The sequence below is a fragment of the Bactrocera neohumeralis genome, chromosome 3, assembly GCF_024586455.1.
Source record: "Bactrocera neohumeralis isolate Rockhampton chromosome 3, APGP_CSIRO_Bneo_wtdbg2-racon-allhic-juicebox.fasta_v2, whole genome shotgun sequence".
NCBI lineage: Eukaryota > Metazoa > Arthropoda > Insecta > Diptera > Tephritidae > Bactrocera > Bactrocera neohumeralis.
The window spans coordinates 26,018,004-26,044,150 of NC_065920.1; the positions used below are offsets into that span (position 1 = coordinate 26,018,004).

The 26,147-nt window shown below is 32.7% G+C and overlaps 9 protein-coding genes across 10 annotated transcripts; 4 read left to right on the forward strand and 5 right to left on the reverse strand.

Moving 5' to 3' along the window:
- Nucleotides 1–671: 671 nt before the first annotated feature.
- On the forward strand, nucleotides 672–2,966 carry LOC126752026 (serine/threonine-protein kinase RIO3). Its single transcript, XM_050462549.1, has 3 exons — nucleotides 672–1,558; nucleotides 1,618–2,382; nucleotides 2,476–2,966. Exons 1-3 carry the CDS (start codon nucleotides 821–823, stop codon nucleotides 2,824–2,826), a joined length of 1,854 nt encoding a protein of 617 aa, XP_050318506.1. The 5' UTR covers nucleotides 672–820; the 3' UTR covers nucleotides 2,827–2,966.
- A 121-nt stretch (nucleotides 2,967–3,087) lies between these two features.
- Nucleotides 3,088–5,098, reverse strand: LOC126752027 (uncharacterized). The gene is made up of 2 exons (XM_050462550.1): nucleotides 4,952–5,098; nucleotides 3,088–4,863 (listed from the first exon to the last, which is right to left on the reverse strand). The coding sequence occupies exons 1-2, from the start codon at nucleotides 5,026–5,028 to the stop codon at nucleotides 3,438–3,440; spliced, it is 1,503 nt and encodes a 500-aa protein (XP_050318507.1). The 5' UTR covers nucleotides 5,029–5,098; the 3' UTR covers nucleotides 3,088–3,437.
- A 262-nt stretch (nucleotides 5,099–5,360) lies between these two features.
- LOC126752029 (WD repeat domain-containing protein 83) lies at nucleotides 5,361–6,605 on the forward strand. Its single transcript, XM_050462552.1, has 3 exons — nucleotides 5,361–5,496; nucleotides 5,556–6,278; nucleotides 6,334–6,605. The coding sequence occupies exons 1-3, from the start codon at nucleotides 5,415–5,417 to the stop codon at nucleotides 6,465–6,467; spliced, it is 939 nt and encodes a 312-aa protein (XP_050318509.1). The 5' UTR covers nucleotides 5,361–5,414; the 3' UTR covers nucleotides 6,468–6,605.
- LOC126752028 (uncharacterized) lies at nucleotides 6,545–8,101 on the reverse strand. Its single transcript, XM_050462551.1, has 5 exons — nucleotides 7,769–8,101; nucleotides 7,525–7,703; nucleotides 7,261–7,475; nucleotides 6,837–7,196; nucleotides 6,545–6,780 (listed from the first exon to the last, which is right to left on the reverse strand). The coding sequence occupies exons 1-5, from the start codon at nucleotides 8,040–8,042 to the stop codon at nucleotides 6,642–6,644; spliced, it is 1,167 nt and encodes a 388-aa protein (XP_050318508.1). The 5' UTR covers nucleotides 8,043–8,101; the 3' UTR covers nucleotides 6,545–6,641.
- A 523-nt stretch (nucleotides 8,102–8,624) lies between these two features.
- LOC126752042 (probable 26S proteasome complex subunit sem1) lies at nucleotides 8,625–9,213 on the reverse strand. Its single transcript, XM_050462576.1, has 2 exons — nucleotides 9,009–9,213; nucleotides 8,625–8,954 (listed from the first exon to the last, which is right to left on the reverse strand). The coding sequence occupies exons 1-2, from the start codon at nucleotides 9,103–9,105 to the stop codon at nucleotides 8,824–8,826; spliced, it is 228 nt and encodes a 75-aa protein (XP_050318533.1). The 5' UTR covers nucleotides 9,106–9,213; the 3' UTR covers nucleotides 8,625–8,823.
- Nucleotides 9,214–9,711: 498 nt separating this feature from the next.
- Nucleotides 9,712–14,393, forward strand: LOC126754177 (menin). Its single transcript, XM_050466133.1, has 6 exons — nucleotides 9,712–10,795; nucleotides 10,857–11,498; nucleotides 11,829–11,959; nucleotides 12,049–12,591; nucleotides 12,653–13,818; nucleotides 14,190–14,393. The coding sequence occupies exons 1-5, from the start codon at nucleotides 10,426–10,428 to the stop codon at nucleotides 13,316–13,318; spliced, it is 2,352 nt and encodes a 783-aa protein (XP_050322090.1). The 5' UTR covers nucleotides 9,712–10,425; the 3' UTR covers nucleotides 13,319–13,818; nucleotides 14,190–14,393.
- Nucleotides 14,394–19,560: 5,167 nt separating this feature from the next.
- LOC126754178 (40S ribosomal protein S11) lies at nucleotides 19,561–20,997 on the reverse strand. 2 transcript variants are annotated; one of them, XM_050466134.1, is made up of 4 exons: nucleotides 20,910–20,997; nucleotides 20,235–20,360; nucleotides 19,933–20,138; nucleotides 19,561–19,739 (listed from the first exon to the last, which is right to left on the reverse strand). In XM_050466134.1, the coding sequence occupies exons 1-4, from the start codon at nucleotides 20,919–20,921 to the stop codon at nucleotides 19,616–19,618; spliced, it is 468 nt and encodes a 155-aa protein (XP_050322091.1). In that variant the 5' UTR covers nucleotides 20,922–20,997; the 3' UTR covers nucleotides 19,561–19,615. The 2 variants fall into 2 exon arrangements, with proteins under 2 accessions (XP_050322091.1, XP_050322092.1); XM_050466135.1 differs by lacking the exon at nucleotides 20,235–20,360 and adding an exon at nucleotides 20,485–20,607 and having other exon boundaries at nucleotides 20,910–20,936.
- A 968-nt stretch (nucleotides 20,998–21,965) lies between these two features.
- On the reverse strand, nucleotides 21,966–23,133 carry LOC126752749 (thioredoxin-related transmembrane protein 2 homolog). Its single transcript, XM_050463709.1, has one exon. The coding sequence runs from the start codon at nucleotides 23,005–23,007 to the stop codon at nucleotides 22,171–22,173; it is 837 nt and encodes a 278-aa protein (XP_050319666.1). The 5' UTR covers nucleotides 23,008–23,133; the 3' UTR covers nucleotides 21,966–22,170.
- Nucleotides 23,134–23,436: 303 nt separating this feature from the next.
- Nucleotides 23,437–24,506, forward strand: LOC126752750 (transmembrane protein 230). Its single transcript, XM_050463710.1, has 2 exons — nucleotides 23,437–23,790; nucleotides 23,846–24,506. Exons 1-2 carry the CDS (start codon nucleotides 23,605–23,607, stop codon nucleotides 24,029–24,031), a joined length of 372 nt encoding a protein of 123 aa, XP_050319667.1. The 5' UTR covers nucleotides 23,437–23,604; the 3' UTR covers nucleotides 24,032–24,506.
- Nucleotides 24,507–26,147: the final 1,641 nt, after the last annotated feature.

Sequence of the window (26,147 nt, forward strand, 5' to 3'; positions counted from 1 at the left end):
GACTGGATTTTTATCGATCAGTTTATATAGCAACTATATGTTATAGTGGTCGGCGGTTTCGATAAAAGAGCAGCCTCTCGAGAAGAAAAGTACATGTGCAAAATTTCAGATCGATATCTCAAAAACTGAGTGACTATTATGCGCTTGTAAAGACAAACTGGTACATCGTTTTCCTTCTGGATGGTACAAACTTCGTCGCAAATATAACATACCCTATATTGATAGTATAATAAATGCTAAATTTTGAGGTTCCATTCCGTATGTATTTGTTTCTGACTCATAATCTCTTCAGTCATTTCTACTATAATACACGATTTTGAAACAGACGGAGAAACTTCCTAACCAATTTCACGAAATTATAAATTATACCAATTTAAGAAGAAAAAAAAAACGGTTTTGCGAGCAGTTACCCGATTACATTTTTTTAATTATTGTATCTGAGACCGATTGCAAATTTTATTTACCGAGTTATCGATTTCATGAAAATTGATTACTGTATCTTATAATTATACTATTTTATTTATATTTTTTCTACACAAATATTAAAAAAAAACTACAAGTTAATTTTAACACAATTATATTTGGAGAAGGAAAATAGGTATATTTTTAAAAAAAGTAAATACAACTCTGAATAAGAAAAACATGTGATATGGAACCCTGGCATCTTATTTCACAAGATTTCGTAGCTTATTAAAAATATACATTTCACAAAACGTAATAACATTTTTTTATAAAACGTTTTAATTTTTAGTTAAACACCGAGTAGGTATAGTTTGTAGTAATAGAGTAAGAGCATAAAATTATTAGAAAAATAAATAAAATGGATTCACAAAAAACACAACAAAATGCATGGGGCATAACTTCAACCAAACCACCAGAAACAATGAGCTTCGCTGAAATTATGTCTGAAGAATATGCACATCGTGTACATAATCAAGAACAGAAACGTTTTGAAGAACGTTTATTACAACAGGCGAAGCAAGAATCCACTGATGCTGATATAGCTACGTCAATAAATACTCAATCTCAACTTTATTCTACAATTGCAAATGTGTCAACAACAACCAATCAAGAGAAACTATCGCAAGACGGTGAATGGGAAGATTATTCTGCATTATTAGCTGCTTCACAAGAAGACACCATAGGATGTGATTCTGACGCCGTTATAGCTCAAATGCTCCAATCGCAATTCGATCATGAATATAATGAAGAATTGCGACGAATTGAGAATAAACGGAACAAGGATAGTAAGGTGACGGTAACATTGGATAAGTTTCGACGTAATGGGGATTTAGAATTCTTAAATGATTCCGATGACTCTTTGGAAAATGAGGACGAAGCAAGTGGACATAAGCGGGATTGGGATCGTTTTGAAACGAACGAGAAAATATTAGACGCAATACCAAAATGTGGATTTAAAATGGACAAAGAGGGCGAAATGATAACCAAGCATGACCCTCAATTGTGTGGAGTTCGTAATGCTTGTAGAGTTATGTCATTTCCTCCTGAGTTTCCAACGGGTGATGGCGCTGGATTTGACATGAAACTTTCCAATCAAGTAAGAAAGTCGTTAATGCTAACATCAATTCAATTAATTCTGTACATATTTATATATAGGTTTTTAACCAACTGAAGACATATTCCCGTCGAGGTAATAAGAAAAATAAAATGCACGATCGCAAAGCTAATGTGGCCACAGCAGAAATGGGTGTCGACGCACCTACTCGCCTGTTACTCTATAAATTAATAAATAATCAAATATTGGAGCAAATAAACGGTATTATATCAACAGGCAAAGAAGCAGTGATCTTACATGCAAATTCTGATCCCACCTATGCAGATAATGCAAGCGGTAATGGTGGAACAATATGTTCCCCGCATTTGTTACCAAAAGAGTGTGCTATAAAAATTTTTAAAACCACATTAAATGAATTTAAGCAACGAGACAGATATATCAAGGATGATTACCGTTTTAAGGATCGTTTTAGCAAACAAAATAATCGAGTTATTATAAATATGTGGGCAGAAAAGGAAATGCATAATATAATGCGAATGCAAAGTGTCGGTATTAATTGCCCAGATGTGGTCATTTTGAAAAAACATGTTTTGGTAATGTCTTTCATTGGTGATAATCATAATGCCGCCCCAAAACTTAAGGATGCACGCTTAAGTCAATCTGAACTATCTGTTGCCTACGAAGAAATCGTTGCAACAATGTACAAGTTATATAACGAAGCAAAGTTAATACATGCTGATCTGAGCGAATACAATATCCTTTGGTACGATGACAAATGTTGGATTATCGACGTAGCACAGTCAGTTGAACCGGAACACCCAAGTGCTTTAGAATTTCTGATGCGCGATTGTGGCAATATAATAAATGTAAGTTTACCATTTATATATGTTTTCTTATATATTTTGTCGTGCAAAATATTATTTGGTAATTATATCTGTGTGTATTAAATTTTTGTTTAGTTCTTCGAAAAACGCGGTTTGCCGAATATTTATACGAAGGAACAACTTTTCGAATATATTACATCGTTAAACGCCGAGACACATAATGCTGCCATGTTAGAACGTATTCATACTCGTGGTGCCTCGATAGCTCAGGCCACAGCTCCTTCCCAAGAATTCTGTCCCGATGAACTGAAACCTCTTGCTTATCCATTCGACTTGGCTTGGGAAAAATCGCAACGCGAGCGGCAACAACAAACATCAAAAGAATGTGAAAGTGAATTGTGTAATTCAAATGTTGATAAAGCCGCTTGTGCGTTTGAGGTTTTAAAAATAAACACTATTGGTGTAGAACAAGCCAATAAGTTGTAAAAGTATGCAGCGCACAAGAAACAATAGTGTTTATGAAAAAAAGAAGGTATCTAGTAGAATTCTTTATGAAAGAAAATAGTAATGTGTAAATAAGCTTTTCTCAGATGAATATTAGAAATACAGAAACTTGGTGATTTTTATTATTATTATTTTTTTCCAAATTACTAAAACAGTGTTAGTTTTTGAGAACTGCATGAAAGTTTATCAACTGCAAAAAAATATTTGAAGTTACAGAAAGTAAACAATAAAATGAAAACTATATACTATGCAAAGAATTAATTTAATTTCAATGAATTGCTAATTTTGGTAAAGTATACATATTCAGAGAGTTAAATTTAGTTAATTTCGTATATTGTTGGTCACATGAAGATCAAGGCAATAATTTATTTTTACATTACATGCTGTGTAACTGTAGACGTTAACAAAAATGTGGAAAACTGTTCCATTAAATTTTTCGTGTAGTCGTTCTTGTCCTATATAAATCGAATGAATTCATTATCACATAGACTTTCGAAATCCTTTATGCATTGGCACTATTGGCATTGTTTCGTACACGTTTGTTATTTTTGATATTATTCGTTTCCTGGTCATTGTTACTTGTGTATAATTGCTTAATTGATCAACTCTCTAGGAGGTGGAACATTTGGAATTCGACCCGGCGTAAAAGTGTCAGCTTTGAATGCTTCAATGTCTTCTGATGTAAGATCCTCCAATTTGCTGTAGACAGAGCTACTAACCACTGGCGATTGTAAGAGAGGCAACGAAGAGTTATTTACTCCCATCGGCTGTGCAAAGGCTGCATTCTGATTTGTTATTTGCTGCGATTGAATATTTTGTTGGAAAAACCCTGGTGGTGGTTGCACTGTCGTTGAGGTTTGGTTTGTTTGCGAAAACATATTTGGAGGAGGTTGTTGTTGTTGTTGTACAGCTTGGGCGAATATGTTTTGTGGGTTTTTAAACATACCATTTGTATCTGTTGTAGTGACTGGTTGTGTAAACAAATTATTAGGATTATTCCCAGGTGTATTTGCAGATAGTTGACCAAACATTCCTCCTGAGCTCTGTTGCGCAAAAACATTTTGTTGTCCAAAAACGGAAGATGTTGGAGGCTTATTAGTCTGATACATTGGGAATCCGGATGCTGATTGTGTTTGCTGTGATTGTATTGCTTGCGCAAATACATTTGTGCCATTGTGTTGTTGCTGCTGCTGCTGCTGAATACTTTGATTAAACAAATTTCCACCTGTTGCTGTTTGAGTTGGATTTTGTTGTCCAAAGAGAGATCCTGATTGTGGTTGTTGTGCATGTTGCCCAAATAATCCAATATTGGTTGTAGGTTGTGTTTGTTGCTGTTGTGACGCTGTTTGAGCAAACACATTACCAGTCGGTTGTGGTGTTTGTCCGAAAAGTCCGCCAATAATTCCGGTATTTGTTTGAGTTTGCCCGAATAAACTTCCTTGTGTGCCCCCACCTCCAAACACAGAAGCAGGTTTTTGTAACTGTTGCGAAAAAATCGAAGATTGCTGGTTTTGCGAACTGAAGGCTAAACCACCTCCACCAAAAATACTTCCACCCTGCGTAGAAGTTTGTCCGACTGTAGTAGTAGTATTATTGCCAAAAGCTCCACCAAAATTACTATTTCCACTTAAAGGCTTGTTAAATATTGAGGTGGTATCGTTGACAACATTACCTCCAAGTCCGAAAGGGTTATTAACATTACTTTTTGTTAATCCTGTGTTAGCATTACCTTCAGCAGGTGCATCGTAAAGACGGCAAATAACATCTATAACAGCTGGAGATAATTGCAACATAGTTTTCATTTTATTATTTGCTTCCATCGCTTCCTTGGAGAAATGCTGGACATATTGGTCCACACAGTTCTTTTGTTTTGCTTCATAACATAGCCAACGAATCTCTTCGAAGGATTGATCTTCTATGAAACTTGGTATACATGGTTTATCTTTAAAGGGTCCAAAACATGATATTGGCCATTGCTTCCCATTAATTGCAGCTTCTAAATCGGTTTTAACAAGTTGTCTAGATAATGGTAAATATATTACATTTATAATACATATATGTAAATGCAACGAAATTTAAATTTTAATTTATTGAATTGTATTCCTACTTGATGTCCAAATGTTCATTATTGCATTTAGTCCCGAATCTGCAGCTACCTTGGAGAAAAAATCTACAAAGAACCATCCTTTTAACTTTAAATTCCGTCTGCTATTTAATTTATAATTATTTGTTATGACTCTGGGTTTGTCAGTTGACTACATTGTATAATCGGAAAATCGATAATAAATATCGAAACGGTTAGTGGACAATTTCATTTTATTTGGTAATACCAGATTTTTAGAAAAATCTGCTTTATACATGGTTATGGTAATACAAAATCTTTAAAATTGCTAAAGTTTTGCCAGACAATCTCTTAAATTGATCAAAATAAAGCTAGTCTCTGATAATGAACCAATGAAATCCTCAATTGTTTGTTTTTTGCTTTCAAAATATCGAGTGTAATCGATTTTTTGTATACAATACCTATTTGTTTATGTTTTCAAAATATTTGTGTTTACAGAAAAAGCTAAATGATTTCCACTTATAAGGATTTTCACCGTTGCAAAGTAATTGATTGCAAGCAGGGTGCGGTACGAGCAGTACGCTATAATGGTTTGTTGAACCTGTAAATAATACTTTCATCGATAAAGCCTTTTTTTTGGAAATTGCAGTTGATGGTTCATATGTCTTAAGTTGCGGATCAGATAAGAAGATCAAACTGTGGAATCCTAAAACAGGATTACTACTTAAAACATATGGTGGTCACGCAGATGAGGTTACAGATGCCTCAGGCAGTTGCGACAGTTGTTATATCGTTTCATCAAGTCTTGATAAAAGTATAATTTATTGGGATGTATCCACCGGTGTTCCAGTACGTCGGTTGCGGGGTCACGCTGGCGGAGTAAGATGTGTCTGTTTTAATGAGGACTCTTCCATTGCAATATCCGGTGGACGTGATAATGCGGTTTTCTGTTGGGATATACGAACACGACGATTAGAACCCGTTCAAGTTATGAAAGATGCACGAGATTGTATTACAACAGTTCAAACGAATGAACACAAAATAATAACATCATCTTTGGATGGATGTATCCGTCAATATGACATACGTGTAGGGGAATTAGTGTGTGATAAAATCGGGGAGCCCATTACATTTTTAAAATTGACCCGCGACGAACAATGTATTGTAGCGGCATGTCAAGATAGCACAGTTCGTCTTATCGACTGCGATACTGGTAGTCTTTTGTCCGAATATAAAGGTCACAAGGCAGAAGATTTCCATATAGAATGTGGTATTATGGCTAATGATGCTCACATTGCCTCAGGAACTAGCGAGGGATGTGCTGTTGTTTGGGATCTGCTTGATGGAAAAATTTTACAACGCATTCAATTAAGTAGGTATTTTTAATTTTTTTATATATTGATGAAACTTAAGTATTTTTGGTTTAGGTGAAAATGGAGGAGTTGTTAATTCACTGAATACACACCCCAAAGAAAATGAAATTGTGTTCACGCGACGTCGAGACTTATATGTCTACAATACAGATGTTAATGAAGACGATATCGATAATGCAACCTCATAACACCATATTTACTTCTTCCCTATTTTATATATTGTATTTTTTGACTTAATGGTTAAGATATAATAAAATCAATATACAGTTAATAATATGTATTAAATTTATTTTCACTTATAAGCTAATAGAAATATTTAAACAATTTTCTTTTCTTTTTATGTATTTTGTATTGAAATTAATTCATTTGTACTTTTCCATTAATACCCCAATATTTTCCTGAATATATGATTGGATATCCTCTTGCTCATTTATTGAGTTTTCTACTGCAAATATTTCACATTTTAAATTTTCTGTTTGAGCCTCTAGAACATCACATTCCCTAAAATAAGATATGTGATTAAATGTTATAAAAAATTTATGCTTTTTACACCTTACTTGGTTTTGGACATTATTAATGTGTGAAGTTTTTGTTTTTCCTCATCGAATTGATGTTGTTCGAGTTTCATTTTTTCCTGCAAACATTCTAAAGTTTTTTGGTGTTGAATGTTGGTTTGCGTTAGTTGCAGTTTTTCTTTTTCACAACTTGCAACCTTTGTTTCAGCAGTTAAAAGATTATTTAAAGAGCTGTTAAAACTGTCTACAAAATCTGACGATAAGATATCTTTAGCAGACTCAACTAGTTTTAGTATCTCCTGCAGCCTGTTGTTGTCCGAAATATGCATTTTTAGATTGCTTTCGGCATTTCGTGTCTGATTTTCGTATTCTGTTATTTGTTCTTGGATTTTATTTAACTGTCTGTAAATTATATGAATTTAATTGACATTATTACCTATATTATCTTTACATATTCTACTATTACATTTGTAATTCCTGTCCTTCTTCTTCAGGAACAATAAGACGTTTCAGATTTCGTACTTTTCCTTTGAGTTCATCAATTTTTGTTTTTAAATCCTTTACAGCAATAGCTATTTGTTGCGACTCACTCTCGCGTCGACTTAATTCAGAAGTAACTGATTTTAATTGATTCTTATGCAGCGGAATTTGATTGGAAAGAAAAGCTAGTTCTTCGTGCATCTAAAAATATTGCCATTACCATTAGACTGTATTTGGAATGCTTATTTACCTTTTCTGCCTTGTTTTGTCTTTTCCGATTATCTTCAATTGTATGCTTAATTTTATCTACCAATTCCTGCCGTTCTGCTAATCTATCATTAGCCATTTTAAAAACATCTGTTTTAAACATATTCATATAATAAAGGTAATTTAGAAGAATCCCCAACATATGTGACGTCTTTTTGGTAGCTTCAAAATAATGTAGAAGCATAAATAAAAAATTGAATTTTCATAAGTTTGAATTATTGCCTTACAAGGTTTGAGCAAGTCATAATATGTGAACGTAAATGATTTGTCGCTAATTTTATAAATATGGTCAATGTGTCGTACTAATTTTATTAAGAATATTCTCTTCTCCCGTGATCCTTCTTCAGAGCATGGTATTTCGACTCGATATCCAAACATCCTTAAATAGCTTACCAGGACTTTGGTAAGCCACTTTTCCGAAGGATTTGCCAAATCCGATTCTACCATTTTGCATTCAGCACACAACTCATTCCAACTGTCGAGATATTCTTTTGAAAGCATTTTGTTTCTTTAATAAAAATTGCTTTCAATGAAATTATTTAATAAACTATTCGAACAAGCGGGAAAATAATTTGTTACTTTTTAAATTTTGCAGAGAAATGTAAACAAAGGAACACAACACAAAGAGCACCATATGATTTAAAATTGACACGGGAACATAATGAACAGCTGACGTTATATGATGAAAAAGGTATATATTCTGTCAATCTTTTTACAATGATGTGAATTAATCATTTTTAAATATCTTCCTTTGAGAAAAGCTTATTAAAGTTAGCAAATATATAAAAATATTTCAAGACATAAATTGTCAACTTTGGCCAATTTACTATCGATTATTTGTCTGTAAATGACAATTGCAAGTTTTCAAAAATTCCTGTCTCAAATTGGTGTCATTATTATGAGCAATACGAAAACTCACGAAAAAGACCAGTGGAAGTTAACTTTGACGTCGAGAATAGCTTAGCTTGAAATTAGCATACCAAAAATAGAAATAGTTCCATCATTATACAGGAGGCGAGCCTGGAACCTTTTTCAAAGCTGACCCCAAGACCTAATAATTAAATGATTGCGATGCTAAACTAATTCACATTTTCTAAAGGATTTTCAATGCTTTTCCTTCCATTATATTATGGTTGTTTATAACACTTTTTAACACCATTTAGGCATAATATTAAAATATATACGATTTGTTTCAGTTTTGTTTACCCGGTTTTACAATGTGCAAAATTTATTAGCTGATTTCACTAAAACTAATTTGTAGATAACTTATAGATGAGTAATTTTATATTTCCATCGCCTGTTTTTGTAAATGCGCTTTTAGTTGCTGAATGAAATCATCTTCGACATTGTCATCATCCCAATTATCTTCCCACACGTTCACTTCATCTTGATCATCATCCGCAATATTGAAATCTACAAATATTTATTATATTTAGCTAGTAATTTTAAGGGGTTTAAGGCACTAACCTTCGATTGGGAATTCCTCAAATTCGTCATCCTCTTCCAAAAGACCCAAATCGGCTTTGGCATTTTTATCTTTCTCCTTGTCTTTATCTGATGACATTTTTTATAAAATACTTTGTAAAAATAAAATCAGACCAATCACAAATTGTTACAATTCCCACGAATAATTCAATGCGTTCTTTGCAGAAAAACAATGCCGAGTCATCTGTCAAATATATAGCGAGTGAAATGTAACGATTAATTATACGAGTACTTGATAATGCCAGATGTATTTAACGAAAAATTTAATTTCTAATATTATTGTACACCGATAAATGATACTTGTAAGTGTGCAGTTGATGGCAAGATTTTGTAGGTTTAAAAATAAACATAAAACTAGTGCAATTCATAATAAAATAATTTTAGTTCTAAATGTAATTTCTTTACCTAATTTTCGGTAATGTTGCAAATATTTGTAAACTGTTATTAGTGATGGGAATTTTTTTGGCGATTTATAGTCGAATATTTTTTGATTTTAAAATATTTATAATACTTCTAATATATGCTATTTGTTTTATATACTATATTATAGAAAAAGTGATAGAGTTTTTATTTTACTTCAAGCTAAATTAAGTATTTTAATCATGTTATTGAAAACATGAGTGAGTCATAGAAAATAATTGAATCGATAGAGGAATTGCTGATATCAAAGTCACAACACTAACATTCCTTTTGTTTTGGTACAGAAATTTTAAGACGTCATTTAATGTTTTGTAAACAATTCGCAAGTGGCTAGGAAAATCGAAATAGAGTTGAAAGCAAAAAATATAAAACGCGAGTTGCAGGTGGCGATTTCATATATGTATATGATGCGAATTACAATTTTAATTTAAATATCGGAATCACAGAAATAAAATGCTATCAAGGTATTTAAATGTGTTAGGGACTATCGCTATTTCATTACGTTGTAATGTTGTTTTTCCATATGGAGGTATGCTAAGAAGAGACATTCGCTAGTCCACATAGTGAAATACAAATGTACATACATAATAAACTAAAGTTCCTTTACAATGGTGAAACGTCATAACATGTTTTCATTTAAAAGTTATGATTATTAATGGCAAAATATATAATCTAACCGGCCATAAATACTATTTTCATATCGCGCAAATTTTTTTCAAAGTGCTTACAAAATAGATATTTAAAAAAAAAAAAACTATGAGTTACGACGATGTTAACATTAGCAACAAAGCAGTAACGAATAAAACAGAGTATATAAAGAAAAAGAGGTGAAGCTCTAAATAGAGCAACGGGAAAAGTTGTTTGTCAACTTGTGGCGTCCCCCATTTTCATCAATAAAAGTGTCACTAGGTTGGTTCATTGTATCAATAATAATTTATAAAGATCTTTGAATTGAATAAAACATAATAGTGCAAATACAATGTCCACTGTGACTCGTAGTGCAAGTGCGAGCCCATCTGTTGGTCATTCTAATAATCAACAAAATCAGCATAACCCAACGGAGAGACAAAATTTTCCCCATTCAGTAGTTGATCCTAGTAATTTTCCCCTTAAATCTATAACCGATGTTGTGAATTTTTTTCGGCGATCACTTGAAGCGGGTTCCTCGATAAGTGGAAGTGAACCCGATTTAACATTGCTCTCAATTGTTGCCGGTTATATCGAGCTTTCATTAACTACAGGCGACGCTGCATTAGCTGCGGAACATGCATTATCAAATGCCGCTTCGAATACCACTATATCTTCACCTCCACTCCTTGCAGCTGTTGTTGGCAGTCCTTTATCGTCAGGTATTTTTTTCGCTAATTTTGCAATATAACAATTTTATATACTAAATAGTTTCTTACTTAGCACAAAACTGTGGCATTATAAAAAGCAACAGTGTGCCTTTTCCAGTTGTAACATACGAGCTTGTCTCGGGTTTATATAAGAAATTTCAAAGCATACTCTCTGTTGTTGAAAAACCTAAATCAGCTCAAAATCGTCAAGCAACACGTGAAATTATCAAAAAAGTGTCTGATGTAATATGGCACTCATTAATAAGAAGCAGTTATAAAGATCGAGCTCATTTACAAAACTTATATAGTTATTTGTCGGGCAATAAGTTGGATTGTTTTGGTGTAGCGCTAGCTGTTGTCGCTGGTTGTCAATTGTTAGGGTATCGTGACGTACATCTGGCTATATCTGAAGATCATGCTTGGGTTGTATTTGGCTCTAAGCAAATTGAATGTATCGAAGTGACGTGGCATGGCAAAGGAAGTGAAGATAAACGCGGACAGGACATAACAGCTGGCATAGAGTCTGGTTCGTGGTTATATCTCAGTGGATTGGCAGTTGTATGTGATAGAGCTATGGAAGTTGCTGCTGTTGTATCAGCTATAAATATATCAATGACAACTAATAGCGATTGCGTTGAAGTGGCAGATATGCAACAAAAACTACTTTGGCTATTGTATGATATGGGTCATTTAACAAAGTACCCCATGGCATTGGGTAAGTTTTTTCTATTTAATCGAAAGTAAACGATAAACTATATATATAATTATCCTGTACAATCATACACAATACCTAATATGTATACATTTTTATCCATACAAAGAAACTTAAATTTAGTATATATTAATCTACCGGTAGTAAACAGTTAGTAATATAATATATACATATATGTACATACATATACGTGCATATTATATATGCATATGTGTAGCTATATATTATTTGTTAGTGTTTTGCGGCATAGCTATGATGCGTACACTTCATTTTTTATATTAATTTGCGGTTTTTTGTATGCGCCAACTATTTATAAAACTATTTTATATTCAGGAACACTTGGTGAGTTAGAAGAAATCTCTCCCTCGCCTAAACGCATATCTTGTGAACAACTTTATAAGGAGGCAATACAGTCAGCACGCAAATTCTACCACAATCATCACGTTTACCCTTACACTTATCAGGTATGGAGATTTATATTAAAAAGTTTAACCACTCATGAATTGTATTATCCATTTAATTTATATACTGCATATGTGCTCATGTGTTTTAGGGAAATTTTTATAATCGACTTTTAAAATATCGTGAAGCGTTTGCTTCGTGGGCTAATGCGGCGGATGTCATACGCCTATATACATACAGTTGTCGCGATGATGAGGAAATATATAAAGAACTTTTGGATATTGCAAATGAGATGATCCCACATGTTATGAAGACAGAAAGTTCGGGTCATTCTGCTAGAAGCATTCTACGCGATTCTGAAGTATTTGCAAATTTATTGCGATTCTATGACGGGATTTGTCAGTGGGAGGAAGATAGTTTAACACCAATACTACACATTGGCTGGGCTAAACCATTAGTAAACAATATAACAAAATTCGATTATGACATAAGATCACAAGTAGTAATTAAAGTCCCCGAAGATGAAGAAATTGCATCTACAAAAAAATCAACTGAAGCAACAACTTCCTCATTAAAGGAGGATACAACACATAATGAGGTGCCGAAAGTGGAAAAGAAACATGTAATTGTGGATGTAAAGAAAGATGAAACAAATAACTGTAATATTAATAATAATAATTTCAAGAAGGAAGAGGTAAGCGTTGATAGCACTTTTTGTTTACATTTTCGCCGTTAATTTCCAATATAAATTTCAGAAGTCTTCGGCGGATGTGAAAAAAACCGACATCACCGCCACATTAGCAGATCTAACTGCCGCGTGTGGTGAGAAAATTTTGAATCCAGATTTTTTATTACAGGGAGGAGGAGAGCCATTCGCTGAACAAAAGAAACACTTGGAACAGCGACAGAATGTCTGTAAAAATGAGTCAACAAATGGCTTGAAAAATGTTCCGAATAAAGATACTGTTGTCACAAATGTCGTCCAAATGGAAATATCAAATACCAATGCTAAGTTGTTGCAAGAAAATGAAAAAGAATCATGCGCAGAGATAAAAACACACTCACCTACCGATGAGGATCCCTTCGAGTTTATGATGAAACGTCCGGTAATTACACTTTATAGTCAGAAAATGAAGGGTCTGAAAGACCTGTTGTTGGCCGAAAAATTAAACACTCATGCAATTTCGCTGCAAGTTACCGCCCAATCTGTGGCGAGCAAAAAGATACGCGGAATTGATAAGCTCGGTAATCACACGACAACTTCAACGTACGCCACAGCTCATGTACCAGGCAATAATTTGCAATCACTTCATACAAATTATAATGCAGTTTTAAGCGATAGCAATACCAATTCAAATGATAATGGTAGCACTGCTACAACAATTGCTGCTTCGCGCCCTAAACGCTCCCGGCGCGAGTAAATATTTTGGCAGAGGTAAGCACACTAAAATAATGCTGTAAGGAAGCTTCTTCTTCTATATATGTGTATATAGATACTGGCTATGATAGGGTTTTATAAATATTATACCTATTTTCTATACTTTTAATATTCATAACATTACCACATGATCGAATCGTGCTGACGCAAAAACTTTTCCAATTCTATATAATATATACAATATTATACATATGTATGTATATAATCAGATATGAAAATCATATAGCATTTATTCGTTGCACACTTTCGTTGATTATAGTCGAATATTTGTTATTAAATTTGTCATCAAGTTTTGAATTGCTCCGGCTTGAGTTTCGATTTTATTTAATGATTCAATTAGTGTTAGATCTTCTGCGCATTTAAACTTCTTTCTAAAATGTTTTTGGATTTTGAACTCTTTATCACTGATCATTTGAGATGCTCAAATAGGCCGATCACGGATTTCGGAAGGGCGGGTTTTGGACTAATACTATTATTTTTCTGGTATATAGGAATATTTTCTTCTTTAGAGATTCACGAATAATATTATTTTCTAAAGAAAATGTAGTTTGAATAAGCATATAGTACAAACTGAACACATAACAATGCACCTGTGAAGCAACCGGTGCAACCGAAAATGTTTTTCTTGTTGTTATTAAATTTGTCATCAAGTTTTGAATTGCTCCGGCTTGAGTTTCGATTTTATTTAATGATTCAATTAAATAGTTAGATTTTCTGCGCATTTAAACTTCTTTCTAAAATGTTTTTGGATTTTGAACTCTTTATTACTGATCATTTGAGATGCTCAAATAGGCCGATCACGGATTTCGAAAGGGCGGGTTTTGGACTAATACTATTATTTTTCTGGTATATAGGAATATTTTCTTCTTTAGAGATGAATAATACAGGAAAATAGTTTGAATAAGGTTGCCACTAACAATAGCAACCCCCAAAACGTTCGTTTTTGACTTAAAAAAGAATCAAAAGTTATCTTAGGAATACGAAGTACAAAATTATAAATTTGAACGAAGCTGAAATCCTTTAGGATTATTTTAAAAACCCTCGTGTATCAAATTGAAAATTTTAACCGGCATTATAAAACTTAATTAAATAAATTTTCGAAGTTTTTTTTTTTGATGGAAAAGTTTTTGCAAGTATGTTCTTGTCATTTATGTCTTCTTTTCAATCTGAAAAAATATCAGTTTAAATAAAGATTTAATACAAGCCATCTTCGATTGGCCAAAACTTGGGAGGGTGACAAATCGAACACACTACTAGCATAAATCAAATAGACTGACATAAGGAAATAGGGTTAAAATAGAGAGATATTGAATCGCTTAAATGAGTTATCCACAAACTCTCTTATAATGAATTGATTTGGTTAACTTTGTGGTTGCTTTGACATGTAAATTTGAGAGCATAGCTCAAACATCGCGAACAGAGAAGTGGCGACTAACTTTTTACTACTACTTACCGACCCAAATAGTTAGATCGCCGAAATATCAACATATGGCCGGATAAAATCCGTGTCAATTTCGGTATCTTGCAGAACGTCGAAGCGAAGTGACAAATCGAAGACGGCTAATGTATACACACATATGAAAATATGTGCAGCACAAGAGCAGTATACTTAATATATTTTAGTTTAATTGAACAAACTATTTATTATGTTTTTATAGCATATAGTTCTATGAAAAAATGGTAATGCCAAAAAGTTGCTTATCAAAATTACAATGAAAGCAATTATTTTAACGAAACATGAAATGCATACAAAAATATACTTGAAAAACTTAAAGTATATTAGCTTAGTATTAAGTATATTCTGCAAATTTTATGTTAAAAATGTATGTAAAGATAATGTAGAGAATATACTATTCAATAGTTGCACTTTTCCTGTCTCATGTGATATGCTTTTCTAAAAGCGTTTGTAATCAAACTATAATCATGTATATAAATATATAAGTACACATATACGCACACAATCGCAGTCCTAATAGTATAATATTCTCCAATATACATACATACATATTGTACAACAGTGTAGCATGATTATACTTTCCCGTTATTTAATTTTCCAATAAACCTATTACCCAATTTTGTATGTCTGTTGAATTATTAGCGTCTTTTATGTTATTCTTGTTTTTCAAAATAATATATATAAATATTTTTTAATCACTTAAGACCTCCCTATAAACAGGCTTATAGCATAGATTTATACTATTTACTTTTACAAAACACTTCAAGTATACCTTAATGCATTCAAGTCTTGTGTATCAGCAAAAAATATAAATAAATAGTCAGACAAAATCACAAGTACTCGGTACATACTCGGTACACTTAAGGCATGGCTATGAGTTGTCAATAATGATAATAAGAAATGAATTTTTAATGAAAGTCTGTGATGAAAGAAACGATTAAAATAATGATGAAAATCAATTTATCCTAATATTAAGTGCATAAAATTCGCAAAGTAATAATGTTAAAATAAAAATGAGTATAAAAGCTATGTTTAATGGAAAGTTACGTTTTGCAATAATCTACAATACTTACAAACATGTTTGCTTAAATATCTACCTTAGTAGATTATTAAAGGTATTAAACAATGTACATATACATTTAAATGTTAAATGTTACAAATTACTAATATATAAAACAAAGAAAAACAAAAACATAACAATATTAATATTATATTGTGATTTCTCAATTAAATTTAAAACACATTTACTCCGAAAATCTGTATACATAAGGTTGTTTGTTGTTTAACAAGTTGATTTTTGTTTTTTGCGAACGCGCTCTTAAGTTACATTTTTGTGCTAAAAAATAGAATCCAACGTAAAGAAACTTTATCTAAATTATTTTACTTTCGCGCTACAATTACATTTTTAGTTCTTTTGCAATAAATCTTTTATCTCCTAAGAAAATACATTCACAAGTTTGAATGAATAATTTGCTTTGGGTCGGATATATACACATGATGCAGTAATAAAATTTGTTTGTTTTCTTGGGTACTGCATAAATATGTCGAAAATTTTTAATTTTATTTCTCACAAAATAATCGTTATATTTTTATTTTTAGTTTTTTCTATAAAATAAGAGTTATTTTAAAACTTACCGATCCGAACGTAGTTAGGTCCTCGAACGTACAGCGCTTGGTCGTATAAAGTCTGGGTCAATTCAGGTAACACAGAACCGGCTGTTGTGGCTTTAAATTTTATATATTGTTTACATCGTTTTGCCTTTGCGATTTGAAGGTAATAACGTGAGAGTATTATTTGTCAAGACAAAAGGAAAAACTTACTTTTCAACTCCTTTTGCGTAAGAGTTAGTTAAAACATAACTATTATTCTGTGAGCAGTAAATAAAAGTTATGAAAAACATTTCTTTAAAAGTTATACGCAATTAAAATTATACGTCAAATTTACTGTTTTCATATGGTACACCATGTCGTATGAGCAACACAGAATGTAACGTATACACCACCAGTATGAAAGCTCAGTTCATTTGATGCATAACTTCGATTGCGTGTAGGAAATGTTTTTATGGAAAAAATCAATAAGACCTTTTTCGTAGAGCGCAATTTATTGTATTGAAATTGGAATATCAATTTTTGAAATTTTGGTATTTACTTTTTTCCATTAAAATATCAAAAAATCCCATGGGAAAAGAAATATGATTTTATACACGGTTTAAATTGAAAATAAAAATTTGTTTACGTTGGATTCGTGTTTATAGTGCAAACAATTAAAGTTAAGGGGTTTGATAAAAAATCAACTACGGAAATAACGGACACCCTAGAATACATACACACTTAAGTATATGTATAATTAAGTACAATGTTGTAAATTCAACAAAAAAATTAAATTAGTAACTCCTATACATACAGTACATACACATTTTATTATAATTCTGTAACACATAAAAACGTATACAATAAATATGTATTAACATTTTCGGCTTAAAAATTAAAATATACAATGTGAGGGGGTGGTGGGGAGAAAAATGCTTAATGTGTGTCAAAACTAAAGCACTTAATATATTACTACCGAATGAAATATATAAGTTATCAAATTATTTTTTTCGGTGTTAATAGCAAGTGCCAATTGAGCCTCAAAATTTGCAATAAGAGTTATTTATATTTGACATTCACTCCAATTTTACTTCTCGTTGCTATAAAAAAATTGTATGTATGTATATAGTAATTTACCATATTATTTTTATACCTACTAGATATTCCGCGTGCTCTAGTTTTGACGCATACTGTATATTACATGTAATGCGGAAATATTGATTTCTATACCAGATCAGGCGCTTAAAAACTTTTCGTTATTTTCAATTATAACGACACAATTTCCTTTATAATTGTTCGCTCAAAATTTTACAGTATGCTACGGTCAAAAATATATGTACACTTAAGGATGCATAAATCGACAACAAGCTGAAGGCTAGTAAATATGTTAAAAACACTTTTTTGTAATAATAATGTTTTTTACCGATACTCTGCATCGTTTCGATATGGGAAAAATACTAAAGGTTAAATTTTATAATCTACAATTTTTTCGTTGAAAATTGCAATAAAAATGTTTCGAGTATTTTTTTCCACATATCAGAACGATGCGGAGAGTTTTAGTATCTTATTTGTAATCATGTTTTGAAGAAATTTACTCATTTTCAGCTTCGTGCAAATTTATGTAACTTCACTTTTATTTCTAATTTGACCGGACTATAGAAATCCTCGAAAATGTGTCCTCGATAGAATAATCGGGAGATTTGTTTTAAAAATTGGTACTGCTATTTGAAATATCTATGACTTTCACAAAAGTTTCTTTAGAGCAAAAAACATACCATATGCATACATACCACATAAAAATGCTATAGAGAAATTAATGTAACTGCAAGCTAAAAATATTCAAAATTACAGACAAAACAGCAAAAATTCAAATTACAACACAAATGAGAAATAAAATATAAAAATCGACAAAAGTTAATAGCTGTTTTTTGTTAATTATTTAAGTTTCTTTATGTTGTTGTTGTGCCGTCCCATGACAGCCGGGTCTACATAACCGAAACGGACCCGGATTTTTATCCGGTCAAGGACTGTCAACTCGGCAGAATTCTGGCGCCACAATAACATTAAGTTTTTTTAGATTTATTATTGAAAAATTAATTGAAAGTATATTAGTATGGTCCTCAATATACGTACACACATATAATGTTCCCAGTTGCAGAACAATAGCAAACGATACAAATTTCCTATACAAATCAGTTTTCGTCGAATGTAGCACGCGACGGAGTAAAACTAGATGATAATCAAAAGCAACCAATACATTTAAAACAATATGTAATATTAGTTTACCATTGCAAGTAGAAACATCCAAAATAGTACTGTACAATTGTTCAACAATATCTGCTCTAAATGTTTAAATTTAAAAAATAAAATAATGAATTGAAACTGAGACTATTTGTTAAAATAAACGCAAGGTAAGGTAAGGAAATATCATTCAAGTTTTTCTTTTAACTTTTTCTAATCAATAAGCATCCTTATAAATTCCATTGTTTTAAACAACTATAATGTCGAAATCGAAATTATAATAAGACGTAATGCGATACAACTGCTAAATCAACAAAGCAAGCACAGAGGGTCAAGCTCCTCCGGTAATTTCTGACCAATTTTTTAACATCAGCTCTCATAAGAAAAAAAATATTTACACAATTCATTTAACAGAATTTTAGTGTTTATTTGCATTATTTTTTCTAAACATATTATTTTTATATGTATGTAGTAAAATAAATACGACATCCTGAGTTAAGCTTGAAGAAACATCATCTAATCCAAACGAAAATATGCAGAAATCTGTAAGCAACAATTAAAAACATATTGATTAGCAAATAAAAGCGGTAATAGGTATAAAAAAAAATAATAATAAATAAATCAGTGTATTGGTTAATTATCAAGTGTCCTCAGCAATTATGTTTATGAAGACCGTCATGATTTTATCATCATTGAGAGAATTAACTTAAAAACAAAATTTTTGTTACTCACCTATAGTAAAATTTTCGGACAGACGTCTCTCGACCACTTGGCAAGCGTTGACTATTACTAAAAGTGGAACAGTGATATTATTAAAACAATTGGTTTAAAAAGCACAATTCTGGACATACTTACATTGTTAATGTAATTACAATGCTCAATTATTTGGATGTTATAGCATAAATTACAAATGTTTATAATTATTAAAAAGCAAGAAACATTTTTTAGATTTACTTATTTATTTCAAAAGCATCAAGTTAAAAATACTAGAACTTAAAACTTCTTAAAGCTCTTTTTGGAGCCCTGTCCCTTGGTGACTTTGAGAACGTTGAAGCGCACCGTCTTCGAGAGTGGACGACATTCGCCAATGGTGACAATATCGCCGGCTTCCACATCCCTAAATAAAAGAAAAATATTGTTTTAATAGTTGTTTCCGAAATAATTGTACCAATTATGTTAGCGCATGTAGCATGTCAGTATATTTTATATAGTCAAGTTTTTTCAGCAATTATGTTTATGAAGACCGTCATGATTTTATCATCATTCGCTTTCAGTTGTATTTAGAGATGATTATTTTTTTATATAATTACCTGAAGCATGGTGAGCAATGTACACTCATATTTCTGTGTCTCTTTTCAAAACGGCTGTATTTGCGCACAAAATGCAAATAGTCACGGCGAATAACAATTGTACGTTGCATCTTGCATTTGCGGACGGCGCCAGTCAGAATACGTCCACGAATACGAACATTGCCGGTGAATGGACATTTCTTATCAATGTAGGTACCATCAATAGCCTATATAAATAAATAAAAAAAAACTATTAGTTTTCACAATACAAGATATTTCTTCAAAGTTGCGGACAACATGCAATGCAATGTGGTTTAACTTACTTCACGGGGTGTTTTGAAACCCAAGCCAATATCACGGTAGCGACGGAGAACCTTCTTCTTCGTCACTCCAGGCTTGAGTTTTCTGTTTAGGTTGATGCCAAATTGCTTTTGGAACGCTCTTTCGTTCTTTATTGTTAGTATTTTTTTTTGTTCACAATTATTGTTTAACATCCAGCAGGAACAAAAAACACATTAGGTGGGAGGGTGACATGCAAATAAAAAAGAACACATTAATCTTCTGGTATTTTACCTCAGCAGGAGTTTTAAATCCTAGACCTATATTTCGGTACAATCGTAACTTCTTTTTCGCATTGGGCGATTTCCTTCTGACAACTGGTATAGAAAATTGCTTGCTAAAGGATCGTTCTGTTTGCTGTTGTAACACAATACGATATTGTAAAGAATTAATAAGAATAGAACTTGGATTATTACACAAAATTTAACACATTTCCAAGTTTTAATAAAACGTGTATAAGAAAAATTGACATCCAATAATTGTCAAACAGGAACCACATGGTGTTCGAATATTTACATCATATCTGCTCCCACTATCACATTTTTAATAGCAATTCATGATATTACACTCACTTAAAGTTTTAGACTATGTACCTTTGGATTTTACCTAATTTGTTTGGAATTAAAGTAAAAAATCTAGCACAACACTTCGCGTCTTACCTGATCAGCCATGTTGGTGTAAAAGAAAAGAACGAGAAAACGATACAACGAGAGGAAGTCGCTTCAACGAGTAAGAAGAATCGAGTTTACTCGTTCAAAATGCTCGTTGTGTTTGACAGTTATTGTTCAGGTAAAATGGCAAAAAAGTTAAATTACCATATCGTTTCACTCTAAATATGCAAAATATTTTCCTAAAAGTTAATTAATAAATATTTCTAGTTTCTTATAACAAACAACTTTATTTAAGTAATACAATTAAAAATAACTCAAAAGGTTGAGCGGGCTTAATAGTTACTGTGAAAAATAATGATTTTTGATAATTTATTACTTAAGTAATCCATCACGGTTTTCTTGATATATAATTGAAGATTTGTTTAATTTATTAGAAAACGTAATGAACATTAGTTCCTTTTTCAGTATTTTTAGTTTAAATATTTTATATTTATGTTTGTATTATATTTAAATTTATATATTTTTTTATTAAAACCTTTTTATTGGCAGCCCAACGAAATACTGATAATTACACGTTTACACAGAGTACAGCATAAATAAACCGTTGGTTTATTCAGTTCTGTTTCCGGAGCAATTCTCACATTTTGATTAATCTGGATACCGCTTAGAAAAAACTCTTTCCTTTACTATCAAGAGGATATTCCTGCGACAGCATAGTCCCGAATATTTTATCCCGTGAAGAACAGCCAACTTGGCAGAATTCTCGCATTACAACAACAACTAGCAAGAAGAAGAAAAACATAGACCAGTTAATATGTGCATTTAATTGGTGGTGGTTGGTCACTGAATATTTATTATTTATACAACTGAATTGAAATTTGGAAATTTCTCAAAATCATATACGTTGGAAACATGTTTATCTGAACTCCGCCCTTTAGTTACCGGAACATATCGAATCTCAAGTAGTTTACTGTCTTATCTTTGAGGTTATGTAAATTACTTATCACTAAGTCAATAAACTGTTGACAATTTTATTATTCATGCATTTTTTTTAATAAATATAACAATCTTCTATGCTATTTGCAATTAGAAACATGTATTAAATTTAATTCTTTGGTATGTCTTTATTGCTCAAAATGCATATTTACACATATTTAACATTCTTTATTGAATTAGTGAAAAGCGATAATCAAAATAAATAAATATACGAATTAATGAAATCGATGTTTATTAGGCTTGATTTTTCCTAACAAAAAAGTTAGCGTAATACGTTTATTCGATATTAAAATTTAGCTAAGTGATATAACAATTACTGTGTCTTCTTAACTGCTGCTGTCACAGTGGTTGTTATTTGTTTAGTTTTCTTCAACGGATTTTCAACACATTCTTTATAAAGTTGATTAAGACCAAATGCGGCTCTTACATTATCAGCTGAAAAGAAGAATTTTTGTAATTTTCCTCTGGAATCTCCGCAAGGTCGTCGTTCCTCCTCTTTTCCGTTTTTAAAGAGTATAACAGTTGGTAATTGTCGTGAAAAGCTGCTATCAGAAATGCGATATTTTTGCGCAACATCTGGGAATCGACCAATGTCAACTTTACCAAACTTCAAATTTTCCAAATTATATTCTGCAGAAAGTTCAGCAAAAATTGGGGCAAAATTCACACAGCTCGGATTCCACACTGTGTAGAAACAGATAATCCAATTGATTCGCTTATCCCGGACCAATTCTTCTTCAAATGTTTGCATGTTACGAAAGTAGGTGATATGTTCAGGGCCACGGTACGATGGCTCTGGTAATACAGTGCTCACTAGGACGCATACTAATAAGAATGCTAAACCGTATCTAAAATCACTGTATGCCCAAAGAATAACATTGGCCACTTTTGTGTACAGGAACGATGCGGATAGATAATTGACCATGGTTACACTTCCAGTTTTACGTGATCTTATCATAACCACAATTAGCAGAAAAAATAAGATTTCTGTTTCGCGGCTATCCAATTCACACATTTCCTCGCCCCGATGGTGGAATAGCCTTGTACATAATGGGTAGAGTTTCTTAGCGACTACGTAAGAAATTGAAAGGACAATATTCATCCAGTAATACGGTTTGGAAAGTTCACGTAACTGTTTTTGTAACGACATTTTGTGTTAAATTCACAAATTAGTATGCTAGTCACAAATTAGTATATTAATTAATAGCATCCGTCGTTTTACACTTAAGAATTCTTTGACATATTTTTCTTTCTACCCTTACCGCCCTCTTGAAGTATTTTCGTTCAACATTTAGCAACCTTGCCACCTAGTAGGCAAAGAAATAAATATAATTTAAAATACTGGGATCACATTTTGAGACGATATGTCAAATAAAATTAAAAACACATTTACAAAATTTTATACAATTTGATTTGTAGTTAACTGTATCGTATTTACACGATTTATACTTTTTATGAACTATTTTATAACTTTTCAATATTTCAAAAAAAAAATTACTTGATACATTAAAAAAACAATACTCTCTCCTCTGCTTGCGAATAGTCTTATAACAACTATTCACAATGGTGACTGTAGAGATCTATTTGAAAACAATATGCCAAAATTGACATTTTGTTTTCCTTTGTGAAATCAAAATATCCATAATGTGTTTTTATTTGAGTAAAGTCAGTTGAAATAGGGATTGTTGATACAAAAATTGATGTGCCTTTTTTATTTATTTGAAATTTGGAACTAAAAAAATTGGAAATGCCTACAATTCGTCGACGTCATGTATCCTATGGGAGCATTCATGATTCAGAAAGTGAGGGTGGCAGGGACGATGTGGATAGCCTTAACTTTGAGTTTCAAGATGGAGAACTTTTTTATGGTTCTGATCAAAAATTACCATGGAAAACGATATTCTTTGTGATGTTTTTTCTGATTGTTGGGACGGTAAGCTTTTCACTGAAAGTCGTTTCTCAAATGATAACTACAGCGCCTTTTAAAGATTTGCTTGACGACTGCAGGACTAATTTTCACAGAAGTTATAGATCAAACTTATGTTGATCGAGCATCTCCGTTGCTTATTCTTGGCTCGCTAATGATTATACCGGGCGGTTACTATGGCTACATATTGATGTCAATCTTGGCAAAGCGTGAAGGATTTTCATGGGATGATATTCCGGAAATTTAAAGCCAAAGATAAGGTACCAATTCTTATAAAATATAAACATTTAGAAAACTTCGTTCTAACTTATTTGAAATATAGTTGAAATTATATATAATGACTATAGCTGAAAATAGAAGACACTATATGCACAGCACTATCAAAAAAATATATTCCGGAAATTTGAAACCAAAGATAAGATGCCAATTCTTACAAAATAGAAACATTTAGAAAACTTCGTTCTAATATTTGAAATATAGTTAAAATTATTAGATCATGGCTATAGCTGAAAATAGAAGACACTACATATATGCACACCACTATCAAAAAAATTGTAGACTAATTCTGCAAACCATTGTCCTCTCCACTAGCGGTCTTATAGTTAAAGCATTTATATAAACTGACTGATAACTAACTCAACTCTAATATTTATGTGATTTTTATTTGATACATGATTATATATTTGTAAAAACAACTAATAAAATATATTTATGTGACTACATACATATATTTAAATACCTTATATGCAAATACTTATTGCAATTATAAATATGACTGAGATATATATTTTATAATAAAAAACTATGAATATCAAAAGAAATCTTTGACTTCAAAGGGTGAAAAAAGGGTGTGCAAAATTTCAGATCCATATCTCAAAAACTGAGGCGTTGGTTCGCGAACATACAGATACATAGTTGGAAATGGCTAAATGTATTTAGCTCCTCACGTTGTTAATTTATATACATACAAGTATATAAATTGTATAGAGTCTCTGACGTCTCTTTCTGTTGTTGTTGTTTTAACGGAAATTCAATCCCCGTTGGGATGGTAAATCTCATTTGTGTTGTCGTTGATGTCATCTAACGGTAGGCCCAAGAAACGTGCTGTTTTGACGGCGTCGGACCAAAGGAAGGAGGGTGTTAGATGAGTAGGGTTTGTAGGGCATGCAAAGAGGTGGTCAGTGTCATGCGGAGACTCGTTGCATGCAGGACATATGTACATACATTGGGTATGTCAGGGTCTATTCTGGATAAGTAGGAGTTTAACCTGCTACAATATCCAGAACGAAGTTGCGCAAGGGTCACACGCGTTTCTCGCGGCAGCTGGAGCTCTTCGTCTGCGATGGGTGGTGGTTTGACTTCAAGAACGCCATTCACGGGAAGGGAGTCGGTGAAGGTGTTGATGGCTCCACTGTGAATGGCGGTCAGTACCTGTCGAAAGTTAGTTGCGTCCGAAGTCCGGTCGGCGTACTGTACGACGTCGTCGACGTAGTCCAGGAATAACCTTTTGATGCTCCTAGGAGTTGTTGTTTTCTGCGAAAGCATCCCAGCAGGAACTGCTTGGAGAGGAGTTCATTATGCTCCTTAACTGGGAGCATAAGCGTCTCACCGTAGAGGTGTTCAATGGGAGATATCAAAAGACATCCCGTAGTGGTCCGGACTGCAGTGTTTTGACAGGTCTGTAGTTTCCTCATCTGCGTGCCACTGCATCCAGGCGACCATATGGGCGCTGCGTAATTGAGGACCGGCTGGCCGGTTGCCTTGTATGTTGCCAACAACGTTTCTTTGTCTTTTCCCCATGTGCTGCCGGCTAGCGACTTGAGGATTTAGTTGCGGCTCTGTACCTTAGACTTTCGAATGTAGCATAGACTGTCGAATGTTACACCTAAAATCTTAGGATTATTGACAGTCGGAATTTTGACGCCGTCGACTGCAATGTTAAGCTCAAGTCTATACTCCTTCGTCCAGTTTGTGAATATGGTCGCTGTGAATTTGGTGGAGGAAAGTGTGAGATTTCGTGCAGTGAGGAATCGAGAAAGGTCGGAGAGGTAGCTGTTTATCTTCGAACACATGCCATCGATTCCATTGCCCAATATCGTGCAGTCATCAGCGTACGAGGTTATGAAAACTCCCTCTGGTGGTTGTGGGAGTTTCGATATGTAGAAATTAAACAGTATTGGGGAGAGGACACCACCTTGCGGAACCCCCTCTTTAATTCTTCTCAGTTTAGATGTTTTACCTCGAAATAGTACGGATGACTGGCGACCGCTCAGATAGTTCATGGTCCACCTCTTTAACCCTGGAGGAAGCGTAGTTGTTTCGATGTCCTGCAGTAGCGTTGTGTGATTGACCGGGTCAAAAGC